Source organism: Carettochelys insculpta, chromosome 4 (genome assembly GCF_033958435.1).
Source record: "Carettochelys insculpta isolate YL-2023 chromosome 4, ASM3395843v1, whole genome shotgun sequence".
NCBI classification, from domain to species: Eukaryota; Metazoa; Chordata; order Testudines; family Carettochelyidae; genus Carettochelys; species Carettochelys insculpta.
In genome coordinates, this window is record NC_134140.1 from 59,914,639 (window position 1) to 59,931,206 (window position 16,568).

Genomic DNA, 16,568 nt, shown 5'->3' on the forward strand with positions numbered 1-16,568 from the left:
TTAAATATATTCTCAGCAATAGGATAGCTATATAGTGAATGCTGATAATCTGTGTTAGTGAACTGAAGTTGAAATCCTATTACAGCTTGCTGCTTCTCATACTGGTGAACAACTAGTGTTATACATCATAAACCTAACGTATTTAGGCAACTGATAGATACAAGTTTATTTAGGGTAAAAAAGTTTCCTCTGGTATGTCTCAATAGTACTGCACGATTGCACTTCACAGTAATAAAAATGTAATCATCCTAGTTAATTTAACTTACAGAAAGTCTCACTGGTAATTCTAGCTTTTAAATAAAATGGCCGATTTTAAAAACGCTGCTTACAAATACCACAAAGAGACAAAAAGCTGTATTGTGGTCTATACTAAGTCGCTGATGTTTTAACCCTATTAAATCAGCACAATCTGCAGCAGAAAAGCGATAGGGAAGAGAAGACTAAAAGGCCAAGTCTACACTAGCACGTCCTTCCTGAAAATCAGGCCCTCTTCCGAAAGAGCAAGCAGAGTGTCCACACGCAAAATACACTCTTTTGATCTGAAATGGGAAGGAGGCACTCTTCCTGATCCAGGAGCAGATCTGAAATCAAAAGAATGCATGTCTCTTTTTCTGGAAGCCCTCTTCCGCTCCTGGATCAGGAAGATCACATCCTTTCAAAAGCTTCTTTTTTCCAAAGAGCAGTCCTCGTGGCACTGCATTTTTTCGATCCCTGGCCCACTCTTTTGAAAGAGCGGGGACGGTGTGGACGCTCTCTGTCAGAAGAGCAGATTGCTCTTTTAATCCACTTTTTTGGGTGTTGATGGTCTCTCTCAAAAGAAGATCATCTGGAAGAGATCTTCCGGAAGATCATCTGTCAAAAGGTCACTGTAGTGTAAATGTGGCCTTACAGAGAGGGGAAAAAAAGTGACCCTTTTTCAATATTTAAAATGGAAAAAGAATAATGAAGCTGGCAAGTTACAGTAATATCCATTATAAAAGTAAATAATCTTCCCCTAAAATATGCTCACATATACAATGTAGTTACCTGGTTATTGAAGCCAACACATAGCTTAGAAAACCTGATTGGATGAGGACAATCAGCTTTCAAGTAAATATCGAACTGAACTGGAACATCAACGTGAAAACTTGGAGCCAGAAATTTTGCTTTGCATTGCACTAAAATTTAAAAGAAAAATGGTCTTTGTTAAGTTGATGAGATGGTCAAGCTGTAACACTGAACTCCACCATAAATTCCTTCTTCCTGGGTACAACTTGTACATGACACATCTACACAGAACAATTTCATAAATACACTACGGTTAAAATATAGAACTTCTACATGATAATTGGTAAAGCTGGGGACCTACATAGGACTTTAGGAGACCGAAGTTAAAAGCACTTCAGCTGAACACAGCATATTTTCACTGCAATTAAGCAGCTGCTAATGCCTCTCCCATATTCCCTTGAATCTGCGAGGTGAAAGCTAGTGCGCATCCTTGCTCCCATCCCTGGGAAGTTCTGTTTCAGTGGTACTACATCTTCTCTCAGCAGAACTTGCTCTCTTTCACTATATTTTAGGCTGTCTGTCAGCCAGCTGCTGCTCAGAGGATTCTTCTTCAGGCAGGTCTCTCAAACTCTCTTTCTATATCAATTACATTTATCCATTTGGGAGAAGAAGAAAGGGGGAAAATATAATTTGTTTTTTCTCACCTTTCTCCCACCCCAGTGACATAGATAAAGAATAAATGGATTTGTTGCCACACGCTTAAGTTTAAATGCTGGCATTTAAAATATATATTTTGCATACTTATTCTCTTCAATGGCATCTACAGCACAAAGGTGCAGTTTAAATAATCCAAGTATCTTTTACTGGAACATAACTAAGTTTTAAGCTTTGTTACTTACCAAATGGTACAAAATCCTGAACTTCTATTGTAAAAATATTGCTGCCTACAAGGGAAACACGGTCAGCCCACAGTTTGTGCGCAGTTTTCACAGCAAAAGCATCACAATCAGGTTCAGGATCTGGGCTCTCATTCTATACCCAGATAGAAAATATTATAAAATAAAGGTTTAATCAAACATTGGAAAATTTCTTGACACATTTCAAGCAAGCTAAATTCTACTTGCTTACCATAAGAACTTTAATTAAGTTCTTCTCTATCCGAGACTTCTGGTCCTCTTTTAGAGTAGATGCTAATGAACAGAATTAAGGAAAGCAAACCAGGCCACAAAACCAGTAGAATCCCAATCTTTCATCAGCATTAAAAGAAAGTGAACTATGACACTTAAATCATGAATCTTTAGAAAATTACAGCTCTCATGCAACACTGTGCAAAAGAACTCGGGTATTTCCTAATACAAATTAGGTTACTTAATATTTATATCCATTTTAAGTCTTTCCCCCTATTCTTACCTCAGCCAAAGAGAAGACACCCAATTATGGCAAAATAAACTTCTGTTTCCAAACTCTAGCTATGTGAAGTATTTGAACGTTTACAAGATCCAAAGAAAATACAACATTCCACAAAGGGAGCAATTTGCTCTCTGAGCATTGGCAATGATCTTATATAGTTTCTGCTCATAAGTAAAAGCAAAATGATTTGGAGTAGTGAAGTAGAGAGTAGTAAACTCTGATAAGATTGCAAATGGTAGCTAAGGGGAAATATGAAAATAAGTGTATTGACAGCAGGACATCCTCTTTTGAAGTGAAGGAAAATATAGGGAATAATGAATGAAATCAAATTAATATGAAGCACCAGGAAAGTGGTATTAGCTAGGTGATTACAAAAGAAATAAGCTTCTCTCTCTATGATTATGTTTTACTGGCTACGTCTACACTAGCCAAAAACTTCAAAATGGCCATGCAAATGGCCATTTCGAAGTTTACTAATGAAGTGCTGAAACACATATTCAGCGCCTCACTAGCATGCGGGCGGCCGCGGCACTTTGAAATTGATGCGGCTCGCTGCCACACAGCTCGTCCAGACGGGGCTCCTTTTTGAAAGGACCCCGGCTACTTCCAAGTTCCCTTATTCCATATTCATAGCCAGTGAAATATTCCCCATAGGAATAAGGGGACTTGGAAGTAGCCGGGGTCCTTTCGAAAAGGAGCCCCGTCTGGACGAGCCGCGTCAATTTTGAAGTGCCGCGGCCGCCCGCATGCTAGTGAGGCGTTGAATAAGTATTTTAGCGCTTCATTAGTAAACTTCGAAATGGCCATTTGCATGGCCATTTCGAAGTTTTTGGCTAGTGTAGACACAGCCACTATGTTTTATTTCAACTGGTTAACAGCTTTCTAATATTGAGGTTTATATACTACATTACTTATGGAGCTTTTGGTCTCCAGTTAAACATGTTAGATCTTCTCCAACTCCAATTCATTCTTAAACTTTACAGCATGTCCCAATTCATTCCTAAACTTCAGCGAGCATCAAACAGGAGAGCAAAATGTGCAAGTTTCTACGATAGCATTAAGGAACCAAATTCAGTTGTGGTGTAAAATTTGAATTACAAAGTAAATGTACATTTGGCCTAATGTCAGGCATATGATTGGTACAATGATCTGTAATGAGGTTGACAACTCAAATATTATGACTCATAGGCATGAGATAAACTTCTTTAAAGGATACCTCTTCCCAACAGCTCTAGGGAGTAAGTAATGTAATCTTTTAACTGTGCCATGAGATAAGAACATTTGAGAGCTGTGGTCAATATGGAAGTAAGAAGAGTCCACCATCCTTCACTACGATATTCACACATAACATAATCCAACAGCCTGGAAGAGGAAAAGCAGGACAAGTGTATAATCTAAGTAAAGTAATGGATTACATAGAATCATAGAATTGTAGAACACTAGGATCGGAAGGGGCCTCGAGAGGCCATCGAGTCCAGTCCCCTGCCCCGATGGCAGGACCGACCACTATCTACACCATCCCTGATAGACATCTATCTAATCTGTTCTTAAATATCTCCAGCGAGGGAGATTCCACAACCTCCCTTGGCAACTTATTCCAGTACTTGACCACCCTGACAGTTAGGAACTTTTTCCTAATGTCCAACCTAAACTTCCCTTGCTGCAGCTTAAGTCCATTGCCTCTTGTTGTCTCCTCAGAGGCCAAGAAGAACAAGTTTTCTCCCTCCTCCTTATGACACCCTTTAAGATATCTGAAAACCGCTACCATGTCCCCCCTCAATCTTCTTTTTTCCAAGCTAAACAAGCCCAATTCTTTCAGCCTTTCTTCATAAGTCATGTTCTCCAGAACTTTTATCATTCTAGTTGCTCTTCCCTGGACCTTCTCCAATTTCTCCACATCCCTCCTGAATGGGGGTGCCCAGAACTGGACAGAATACTCCAGCTGAGGCCTAACCAGCGCAGAGTAGAGCGGTAGAATGATTTCTCATGTCTTGTTCACAACACACCTGCTAATACTTGGTATTGTTTTGTACTGTGAACAGTACTGATACCAACACAAATCCCTCTCAAAAAACAAAACAAAACAAAAAAAAAAACCGAATAGTTTATCAATTATTGACCTACATTAGAACTCAGACAATGCTGCCCTTTTTTTTTTTTAAAAAAGCTGATCAAGAAGCTTGGGTAAAATAAATGAATCATCACTGCTGGACAGCAAACACAATTTTTTAAAAAGGATGTTTATTTTCCTGTATTTGCCTTTGGATAGGCACAAAACGTTAAGTGTTACGATTAAATTTAATGTCTGTGGATAGTATTGTTTTACACAGTATCTACAAACAGCACAAATCTTCAAAATGGCCATGCAAATGGCCATTTTGAAGATTACTAATGAAGCACTGAAATGCATATTCAGCACCTCATTAGCATGCCACCAGCCGCAGCTCTTCAAAATTGCTGTGTTTCGCTCCTGCATGGCTCATCCAGGCAAGGGTCCTTTTTGAAAAGGACCCTGCCAACTTCAAAATCCCCTATCAGAATAAGGGGATTTTGAAGTTGGTAGGGTCCTTTCAAAAAGGACCTCTGTCTGGACGAGCTGTGCAGGAGCAAAACACGGTAATTTCAAAGAGTTGCGGCCGGCGGCAGGCTAACGAGGTGCTGAATATGCATTTCAGCGCCTCACTAGTAATCTTCGAAACAGGCATTTGCATGGCCATTTCAAAGATTTGTGCTAGTGTAGACGTAGCCTTAGCTTTTTAAACTGAACTTACTGAACAAATGTAAACTACTAGAGAAACATGTATGTGTCTTGCTATAATGAAGCAAACACTTAGAACAAAAAGATCTCCAGTCTCGGTTATCAGGCTGTTACTAGGACAACTTGCATGAAGGAAATCTACCAACAGTAAAAATCCTCAAATTGCCTCCCTTGACATAAGGTACAGAATTAAAAATAGGAGACGGAAAGAATTCCTACTTCATGTTATTTTAGGGTCTGGCTGAAATGTATCATGAAATTCTAAGTTTTCGTCAAAAGAAAAGGAAAGTATGCTTAATTTCTGTGTTTTTAATTGCTAAAATGAGTCACACCACAGGCTTTGGCTATACCAGAGATATTCTGCAAAAACTTCTTACTATCGTAACACTATTTCATCTTAATCAATGGTGAAGGTTTAACAACAAAGAGAAGGCTTTTGGTTTTTTCAAAAAGTTCCCTAATTTACACGTGGCATTATGTGAACAAATGGACCGCCACTCTATTAAACTGATGTTATATTTTGTTTACATAGGAAAATTTAAGTACAGTTTGCACCTCTGAAATCCAGTACTTTCTCATCTAGCAACATCCAGACCAGAGAGCTGGGCAGCTGGAGTGGGAAGCCACAGATAGAAGTCGTGGCCTACCAGCTGCAGGGGAGGCAGCAATTCCCAAGCAGCCGTAGCTAGGGAGTGGTGGGGGAGCCAAACGGCCATGGCACTGGGGAGCAACAGCCCTGGCTCCCAGCCCTGCTGTGGGTGGCCGCAGCAGAGCTGCGAGCTGCAGCCATGGCAAAATAGGAGGGTGGGGCCACTGGAACAGGGTGGGGAGGCTGAAGCCAGGGCTAGAAGTGCTGAGTGGCCAGCAGCAGGGGACCACCCAGGTCCAGCAAACTCCCTCATTCAAGACTGGTCTGGTCCCGAGGGTGCCATACAAGGGACGTCCAATCAGTATAACCAAAATGAGTACATTTAACAGATAAAGTTTTACCAGTATAAACACACTGATACCCGGGGGAGGGAGGACTGAAAGGCGGGGTGGATTCTGCACCCAATAAATCCAAATTCTGTGTAGTTTTATCAAAATTATGCAATATAAATTACAACAGTTTCACTTAAATTGGTAATCTGTTTAAACTACAAGACAGGAGATAAAAAAAAAAACAAACAAAAACAAAAACTGTCCATTTCCTAAACACATGAAAAGTTAACTTACAAATACATGGTAGTCAAGACCCAGCATTCCACTTATAATTCTGGATTTTCATTTAAATTAATTACTTTTATTTTGGTGTTCTGCAAAGTAGAGTGTCACTTTAAATTGCTCAGACTTTCACACAAGTCATACAGTTTTGCTCATCATTGTCCTGCATTTTTTAAACGGATAAATAAAGCGGATCTTGAGGTACAATCTAACCTCATTGTGCCTCTCTGGAAGGGGGGGGGGGGGGGCGGAAAGCAAAAGCACACAGCAATAAAACTCCTTTATAGTGCTCTGGCAAAGTAAAACCATTAATTGACTAAGAATATGGATTATTAACAAAAATTAGCAGCCTGCCTTGTCAGTTGTTACAAATCTGTTCTGCCTCAGGGACAGAGCCTGCCTCACAACCCTTATGGTTCCAAACCCAAGATACAGGGAGAGTGAGTCTCTCTCTCTCACTTGTTTGCACACAGGCAGGCACCCAGACAAATGTAGATTCACATGCCCAGCCTCCCTCTTCCCTGCAATGGTGATCTGCTGTCTGCTGCTCCTAGCAGACATGTCCTAACTACTGCAGAAGGGGTGTGTGTTCCACAACAGATTTCTTTGTTCTCCAGTATTTGAGTGGGGAATTCTAGAAATCTGTGGAAGGTCTGTGCCCCCACACAGGGTGCAAAATTCCCCAAGGAATAACTGTGTAGTCACCCTTATTCTAGGGTAAAAAAGTGCCTTTTTTGGTCTATGTTACGTTGACTGGGAAAAGATTTTAAGATAAACTGGAAAAAATAATTATGTCAGTATAACTTATAAGAACTTCTGCGCAGACAAGGCCTAACACCATACCATGCCACTCTTCTGCACTGCTGCCTTCAGAACTCAGAGGCCAGAAAGTAGCTGCTGCTGATGGAGGGCCCAGATATGCAGGCAATAGAGCAGAAGTAAGGGTCGCAACACCAGACTATGCCACCCTTGCTTTAGTGCTGCTGATGGTGGTGATTCTGCCTTCAGAGCTAGGCTCCCAACCAGCAGCTGCCACTCTCCAGCTGCCCAGCTCTGGTACACTGCGTCCAGCAGCAGCACAGATTAAGGGTAACAGTACAGTACTGTCTTCCTCCACTCATTTTGTGTCAGGACCCCCACAATTACAACACCATGAAATTTCAGATTTAAATAGCTGAAATTATTACATTTACACTTCTAAAAATCCTAAGACCATGAAATCGACCAAAATAGACTGTGAATTTGGTAGGGCCCTAAGTATTAGTAGTATTTTAAAGTTCTCCTTACAATGTTCTGATAGTAAATTCCAAATTTTAGGTTCTTCCTATTTGTGAACCATTGGCTGAGACTTACACTTTCTTACAGCGAGAATTAGAAAACTCTGAAGTTCTCTCACATGAATTTCAAATGCCATGATACAATTCATTAGGTCCATGTGCCACACAAGAAAAATAATTCACTAAGGAATCACTCACAAATACTTACTTTAGCGCTTTGGTGTAATCTTTAGCATAATAATATTCTTCACCCATCTGAACCACTGAAAAAAAACAAAGTCATACTGTCTACAACACAATACTTGAAATATTTTTGCAAAGATTTTCAGAAATTTGTCTGGTAATTGATACTTACTTAAGTGACTCTTCATCCTTGGACATTTGTATTTCTTGAACTGTGCTACAGCATTACTCAGCAAAGTGATTATTAGCTCCTAGCAGATAAATCAGCAGTAGTGATATAGCAATGTGTACATTTATAAACAATATAGAAATTATATCTAACACCATTTTGAAAATAAAACTTACAGAGTGAGGAACATTTTTCTCTTTTAGCTGTAGGGCTAGAATTCCCACCTTCTCTTTTTCAGGATCAGAGAGATCAAAACCTGCAAATGATAATGAGAAGTCCATTGAATTGGAATTTTGTCTAGTCCCAAAAGCGACTAGTTTTTTTTCCACAGTAACAAGATAAGTGTATGTGAAGCCAGTTCTATTGCAGGCATACTTAGATTCTTAACATTGCCATCTCTTAGGAGAAAGAATGTTTATGTTTGGAGAACTCCATGGTATTCTCTGTTTGATAAACAGAATTTCACAACAAACATACATTCTTTCTGACCAGCACATTATTAATAATTTAAAAATAAATTTAAATGTTTTAACACAGCCTTTTCAGAAGATACCAAGATCACTGGATAGAAAATACAAATATCTACAAATACAAACTGTTTCTTTGCCATCTAAATAACGACTTCATAGTTGTTTTTCTTTCCCAATAGCTGACAACAGCAACACTTAGAGCTAGGAAAGGAATGCTGCTCTCTCCTTATTTTATGCATTTATGAAGCTATCAACTGTGACAAGAAAACAGAACCCTGATTTCTCATCTTAGCAGGAAACAAAAGTTATATTCACTTTTAAACTGCACTGGTACTTGTAATTTTGACTGAAGACCCACATTTTAAATCACACAACTAAAAAACACAATTCTGTTTTCACCTTATGACTAGGGCCCTACCACATTCACAATCCATTATGGTCAATTTCATGGCCTTAGACTTAAAAAAAATCAGTAAGTGTCACATGTTCAGATTTGAAAATTCACTGTGTTGTTATTGTGGGAGTCCCAACCAGACAGCAGATGTGAGGGGTCAGAAATCTGTTGTAGGATGGCCTTGAGATTGCCACCATCACTTCTGCGCTGCCTTCCTGGCTGGACACAGTGGGGAGGTGGGGGTGCACATATATCTGCAGAAGGGACAGACAACCAAGAGCAGCCCTGCAAAGAAAGAGCAAATGCTGTCCTACCCAAGCTCTGCCTGGGCTAGCAGCTAGAACTCTCCAGGTGGGGCATTCCCAGCAGCACAGGGAAGATCAGACCAACTCCACAAACTTCCTCTAGCTGAAGGATTCTCTAGTACTGCTGCCCAGTCCCAGATTAAGTTGCAGCAGGAGGCGACACCCCAGAGATCTCATCTCCTCTCCCCAAAATCAGCTGTCCCTTCCCAACCCATGTGGAGCTCATACTTCCTTTCTCTGGGTTGCTCCTAGGAACAAGGGGACATTGGATTTCCAAGGGAAGGGCTTATTTCATGGATTCAGGATGTGTTCTTTGCTTCCTGTGAAATTAGTAGGGGTTTAATTATGACTGGTAACATAAGAATGGCCATACTGGGTCAGACTAAAGGTCCATCCAGCCCAGTATCCTGTCTGCCGACAGTGGCCAGTGCCAGGTGCCCCAGAAGAGGTGAACCGAAGACAATGATCAAGTAATTTGTCTCCTGCCATCTGTCTCCAGCCTTTGACTAAAGGCTAGGGGCACCATACTTTACCCTTGGCTAATAGCCATTTATGGACCTAACCTCCAAAAATTTATCAAGCTCTTTTTTAAACTCTGTTAGAGTGCTGGCCTTCACAGCCTCCTCCGGCAAGGAGTTCCACAGGTTGACTGTGTGCTGTGTGAAGAAAAATTCTCTTTTATTAGTTTTGAACCTACTACCCATTAATTTCATTTGGTTCCTCTAGTTCTTATATTATGGGAACAAGTAAATAACTTTTCAATATTCACTTTCTCCACACCATTCATGATTTTATATACCTCTATCATATCGCTCCTCAATCGCCTCTTTTCTAGACTGAAAAGTCCCAGTCTCTCTAGCCTCTCCTCGTATGGGACCCTTTCCAAACCCTTAATCATTTCAGTTGCCCTTTTCCGAACTTTATCTAACACCAATATATCTTTTTTGAGGTGAGGAGACCACATCTGCATGCAGTACTCAAGATGTGGGCGTATCATAGTTTTATATAGGGGAAGTATGATATTCTTCGTCTTATTCTCTATCCCTAATATCCTATCTGCTTTACTGACTGCCGCTGCACACTGCGTGGATGTTTTCAGAGAACTATTCACTATAATCCCAATATCCTTTTCCTGATCTGTTGTATCTAAATTTGCCCCCATCACATTGTATGCATAATTGGGGTTATTTTTCCCCAATGCACATTACCTTACACTTACCCACCTTAAATTTCATTTGCCATTTTGCTGCCCAATCACTCAGTTTGCTGAGATCTTTTTGAAGTTCTTCACAATCTACTTTGGTTTTGACTATCCTGAACAGCTTGAAGGGAGAACAGTTTCAAGGACATTAAGAGTTGCCTAAAAGTGCAACCTGAGAGAAACAGCTTGGACTCAACAGCATGCGCTTTTCAAAGTCACGTACATATCTATGCATAAACTCAGAGGTGTGTCAGGAAACATTGAGAGTGAAAACGTCACATATAGCCTTCGCTACTTCACAGCTAGAGATTCAGCATTCCCCTATAAATCTATCCGATACTTGAAAACATGTTGCTGAAACTGGCAGTTCTCGTTTGCCAAAGAGAGGCACTATTTACAGTGGGATGAGTATTCCAGTCCTGTTTCTCTTAAACAGTAAAGCATTTTATGATACTCTTGCCACTCTGTTTTTCATTGAGTATCTTCCCTCCTGCCTCATTTTTTAGTCCTCACACTCTATTGTTTAATCTCTTCTTGATATTTATTTGATTCACGGTACTTATTTTCAGTCTAATAAAATTCTGGGGATATTAGGGGATTTTACTTTCTCAATTCTGGCTAGCTCCATCTTACTTGATAGCTGCGTCTACACGTGCACGCTACTTCGAAGTAGCGGCACTAACTTCGAAATAGCGCCCGTCACGTCTACACGTGTTGGGCGCTATTTCGAAGTTGAAATCGACGTTAGGCGGCGAGACGTCGAAGTCGCTAACCCCATGAGGGGATGGGAATAGCGCCCTACTTCGACGTTCAACATCGAAGTAGGGACGTGTAGACGATCCGCGTCCCGCAACATCGAAATAGCGGGGTCCTCCATGGCGGCCATCAGCTGGGGGGTTGAGAGATACTCTCTCTCCAGCCCTTGCGGGGCTCTGTGGTCACCGTGTGCAGCAGCCCTTAGCCCAGGGCTTCTGGCTGCTGCTGCTGCAGCTGGGGGTCCGTGCTGCATATACAGGGTCTGCAACTAGTTGTTGGCTCTGTGTATCTTGCACTGTTTAATGAAAGTGTGTCTGGGAGGGGCCCTTTAAGGGAGCGACTTGCTGTTGAGTCCGCCCCGTGACCCTGTCTGCAGCTGTGCCTGGCTCCCTTATTTCGATGTGTGCTACTTTGGCGTGTAGACGTTCCCTCGCTGTGCCTATTTCGATGTTGGGCTGAGCAACGTCGAAGTTGAACATCGACGTTGCCAGCCCTGGAGGACGTGTAGACGTTATTCATCGAAATAGCCTATTTCGATGTCGCAACATCGAAATAAGCTATTTCGAAGTTGGGTGCACGTGTAGACGTAGCCGATATGTCTTAAGAAAGAAAGTATTAACAAAACAAGACATCCACACATAAAAATATAACAGCCAGCAGAATAAGAGGATACCTAGAACTGATATCACTATTTTGTGTACTGTTTATTTTGTATTACACCAGTAATTAGTTTAAAACACATCTCTAGTTACGTACAAAATGTATTTATCTATAGATAGAAAAAAAAAAATCTTACAAAAATAAGAGTCTAGCACAGGGGTGTCTAAACCGTAGCTTGTGAACTGCATGTGGCTCTTTTACAGTTTAAGTGCTACTGTGAAACCTCCAAACCATCCCATGCACTATCTACAAGACTTGGAGAATAACCTCAGGACTTCTGCCCTGCTGCAGGGTGATGGAGTAGGAGTTTCAGTCCAGAGGGGGCAGAAGGAGTGCTCAGGGCCTCAGCCCTATGGGATGTGCCTGCCTGGGCTCAGGCCTCCAGCAGGAGCAGGACTGAAGTCCCAAGCCCTGGCACGTGCTTCCTGCAGGACAGAATCCCTGAGCTCCATCAGCGGGACCCAGCTTTTAAAATTCTGAAGACTGTTATGCAGGTTGAAGCATCAGTAAATCTGGCCATTCCAGGACCAGATGTACACCTTCCTGCACTCACTTCAGATTTACACTGCCCACTAAAAGGGCAAACGAAGGGCTTAGGCCCACAAATTGTTCTGCCAGGCAGACCACAGCACCTACTTAGTCATAATGAAGTCACCTGGCTTTACACAGGTGCTGGGAGTCTGACAATCCAGAGCTAATTACAGGATCAGGACCTCAATCCCTTTATCTGAACTCTACAGGAATTAAAAACAGAAAAATTATTTACTTAGTATCCCCTGACGCCAGGCTCTCTGTCCATAAAAGTCAAGCACTCCAGTTTGAGTTTCCAGAGGATCCGGATTCGGGTAGGTGACAGAAGACTGCAAATTCAGCAAATATAGCCTTTAACTATTCAGTATTGAGAAGCAAATACAAACAGTAGCATAGGCATAAAATATAACAGCATTAAATTTTCAAATTAAAACCTGCAGCATTTCAGTACAGAGCTTTCTTTCCAGAGAGCTGACACCGCTTTTGTGATACCAGCTTTTCAATATTTGGTTTGCTATTTTGAGCTGACACTACTCTAATTACTGCTGATAAAATGATGCACTGGCTGATTTTATGTACTTCCCTCTCATCTTCGCACAGGGTGGGTACACAGTGAAATCCCTCCCCTCACAGAGTCCCATTTCCCCCACCCATTTTCAGTGGGCCAGAAAAAGACATCATAATCCAACATTTTTTCCTGCATAGGGGAAGCAGGGAGACAGGCCCTTTGAAGCTTGCACTGCCCCCTCTACTACTAACCACACGATCAAGCTGGCAACTGACAGTGAAATGCCCAGAGAGATGAAAAAGCTACAAAACAGATAAAACCCCAGAATAATGGGGGATTTTAGCTACCCTATTATTGACTTGGGGTGTAGGGAGCTCTGGATAGAGGTAGTACCCTTGTTCTCTGGCAGCTGCATCCTATTTGTAGGATGGATGGAAACACTGGTCCTCATCCATCTCCTATCTCTCACGTCTGGCTCCAGGTGCCACACCCTGGGCAACGGTCTCAGCTGGCCGGCTAAACAACGTGTGGGGGTGGTGTTAACACAGCATCACTGGGAGAATGTCTTCCACATAGAAGTCACTGGCCAGGGCGGAGGGGCTTCAAGATAAGCTCAACGGCCGTGTGTTCAGGACCAAGACAAGCCACAAAGTTACTGTGGAATTTCGGCTGTGGGCAACAGCCTGAAGAGGGTTGGGCTCCGTCAGGCTATCTTGCCCATGACACACCACAATGAAATCTACCACTACCCAACTCATACCATATCGGTCGCAGCCCAGGTTAACAGTGACCGCACCCACCATTGCACACCAGGACGGAGGTGAAAAGTATGTTACTGGTGACCAGTCAAGCAGGATCCATGGGAGAGACAGCATTGTTATCAGTACTTGGAATGTACGCACATTGAGAGCAGCAGGGAAGTTGAGAGAACTGACCCATGAAATGGAAAGATACCGCTGGAACATCTTGGGTATCTGTGAACTGCGTTGGAAAGGCTCTGGTGAACAATCAGTCGAAGGGGGTCATAAGTTGTACTTCAGTGGAAAGGAGGATAAACATGAGCACGGTGTTGGCTTTCTAATACACAGCAACATTGTGAATACTGTCATTGGATGCCGACCAGTCTCCAACAGATTCATCACCATTCGTCTGAAAGTATCCCCTTTCAACATCACCATCACTCAGGCTTATGCCCCAACATCTGATTACGATGATAGTGAAGTAGAAGAGTTTTACGATCAGCTACAGGATGTCCTGAAGCAAACACCAAAAAAAGGACATACTTATTGTACAAGGAGACTGGAATGCAAAAGTTGGAGTGGATGCATATAGTAATTGGAAAGGAACGTGTGGGCCATACTGCAACACTGAAACCAATGACAGAGGCCTTAGACTTCTGGAGTTTGCCAGATATAACGACTTCATGCTGGCTAATACATTCGGCCCTCACAAGGCATCCAGACAATGGACTTGGCACAGCCCCAGTGGAGACCACCACAGTCAGACTGATTACATCTTGGTCAAGAAGCGCTTCCGAACAAGCGTTAACATTGCAAAGACACGCAGTTTTCTGGAAGCGGATGTTGGAAGTGATCATGATCTAGTGATGAGGTCATTCCGCCTACGCTTGCAGAAGATCTTAAAATCAAGGCACACAAGAATTAAGTTTGACCTTGAAAAGCTCAAAGATCCCGAGGTGGCAGAAGCCTTCCAAGTAAAAATAGGAGGGAGACTCGCACCACTGCTCATCCTTGGTGCTGAAGAAGCAGATGAGGACATAATGGCCTACATCTTTAATACAGCAGTAGTAGAAACAGCTACTGAGATTCTTGGCAAACACCGCCCAAAGAAGCGGCTTTGGGTTACTGCTGATCCGCTTGACCTCTGTGACAAACGGCGAGAACTGAAAAAGAAGAAAGGTGAAGCTGGTGGGATTGAGAAATACAGAGAAATCAACAAGACCAGCAGGAAAGGCATGAAGGCGGCAAAACAGAGTTGGGTAGAAGACCAGTGCAAGGAAATAAAAGACAGCCTTAATAAAAACAGCAGCAAGAAGGCATACCAGACAGTAAGAGAGATGACAAACGTTAGACAACCTAGAGTTTCCGTCGTCCAGAACAAGGCAGGGAACTGCCTCACTGAAGAGAAAGAGATCCTTGACAGGTGGACAGAATACTGTTCTGAGCTGTACAATGATAAGGTCGATGGAGACCCAGAAATACTGAAATGTCCATTTGCTACTGAAGAGGACAGCCTCCCAATCCTTCAGGAAGAAGTAGAGGCAGCAGTGCGATCACTGAAGAAAGGAAAGTCAGCTGGAGTGGACAATATCCCAGCAGAATTGATACAAGCAGGGGGAGAAGACATGATCAGTGCCCTTACCAACATATGCAATAAGATCTGGCAGACAGGAAAATGGCCTATGCCATGGACCCAGTCGCTAGTGATTGCACTTCCCAAAAAGGGCAACCTCCAACAGTGCCGAAACTATTGTACGATAAGCCTCATTAGCCACCCAAGTAAAGCCTTACTGAAAGTAATATTGAACAGGTTGAAGCCCCCAGCTGAGATGATTATTGCTGAGGAGCAAGCCGGCTTTAGGGCAGGGCGGAGTACCACCGAACAAATATTCAACCTGAGAATTCTCTGCGAGAAATATCTGCAGCACCAACAGCACCTGTACCATGCTTTTGTGGACTTCAAAAAGGCCTTTGACAGAGTTTGGCAGGCAGCATTATGGGCCACCATGAGAAAGTACAACATCAGCCCCAACCTTGTCCGAGTTGTTGAACACCTGTATGACAATGTCACCAGTGCAGTTTTCCACAACGGTACCATTGGAAGCTGGTTCAGAATGACAGTGGGCGTTCGTCAGGGTTGTCTGCTCTCCCCCACGCTTTTCAACATCTTTCTGGAGTGCATCATGATTGATGCCTTGGAAGACCACGAAGGAACTGTCAGCATAGGGGGCAGAATAATCACCAACCTTCGCTTCTCTGACGATATAGACGGATTAGCTGGAGAAGAAGAGGAACTTGCCAGCTTGGTAGAACGGCTGGATACCACCTCGAAAGCCTATGGAATGGAGATAAATGCAGAAAAGACACAGCTGATGACCAACAACACCAATGGCATCAGTAGGGATATAATGGTGAATGGACAAGCTCTTCAATGTGTGTCCAGCTTCAAGTACTTAGGTGCAATCATGTCAGATTGGAGATCCAGATCAGAAGTCCTCTCCAGAATAGCGTAAAAAAACAACAGCAGTGCTTACAAAACTTAGACCCATCTGGAGGGACAAGAACATCAGTCTGAGATCGAAAGTAAGATTGATGCGCTCACTGGTCATCTCAGTGTTCTTATGCGCTTGCGAAACATGGACCCTTACAGCAGAATTGCAGAAAAAGATCCAAAGCATGGAGATGAGGTGCTATAGGAGGCTTTTGGGCATCTCTTATATTGAGCATGTCATGAACGAAGAAGTACGACTTAGGATCAGGCATGTCATAGGCCCACATGACGACCTGCTCACTGTGGTGCAGAAGTGCAAGCTCAGTTGGTACGGCCACGTCATCAGATCATCAGGCCTTTCAAAGACCGTCTTGCAAGGCACAGTACCTGGTGGTAGAAGGACAGGCAGGCAAAAGAAGAGATGGGAAGATAACATCAAAGAATGGACAAACCTGAATGTGAGCGAGTTACAGAGAGCTGCACAGGACCGGATGAGGTGGAGTGAGTTGATCAGGAAGTCATCTG

At 42.6% G+C, this 16,568-nt stretch overlaps 1 protein-coding gene across 5 annotated transcripts in view; it reads right to left on the minus strand.

The window, feature by feature from the left end:
- Positions 1 to 16,568, minus strand: part of TRAPPC11 (trafficking protein particle complex subunit 11) — a 56,731-nt gene that overhangs the window by 21,279 nt on the left and 18,884 nt on the right. For all 5 annotated transcript variants that reach the window (XM_074992962.1, XM_074992961.1, XM_074992960.1 and 2 more), the window contains 8 exons: positions 12,540 to 12,633; positions 8,164 to 8,243; positions 7,991 to 8,069; positions 7,844 to 7,898; positions 3,614 to 3,759; positions 2,116 to 2,177; positions 1,887 to 2,019; positions 1,027 to 1,157 (listed from right to left, as the gene is read on the minus strand). In XM_074992962.1, the coding sequence (XP_074849063.1) occupies positions 1,027 to 1,157; positions 1,887 to 2,019; positions 2,116 to 2,177; positions 3,614 to 3,759; positions 7,844 to 7,898; positions 7,991 to 8,069; positions 8,164 to 8,243; positions 12,540 to 12,633 (780 nt within the window). The remainder of the gene's footprint in view (positions 1 to 1,026; positions 1,158 to 1,886; positions 2,020 to 2,115; positions 2,178 to 3,613; positions 3,760 to 7,843; positions 7,899 to 7,990; positions 8,070 to 8,163; positions 8,244 to 12,539; positions 12,634 to 16,568) is intronic.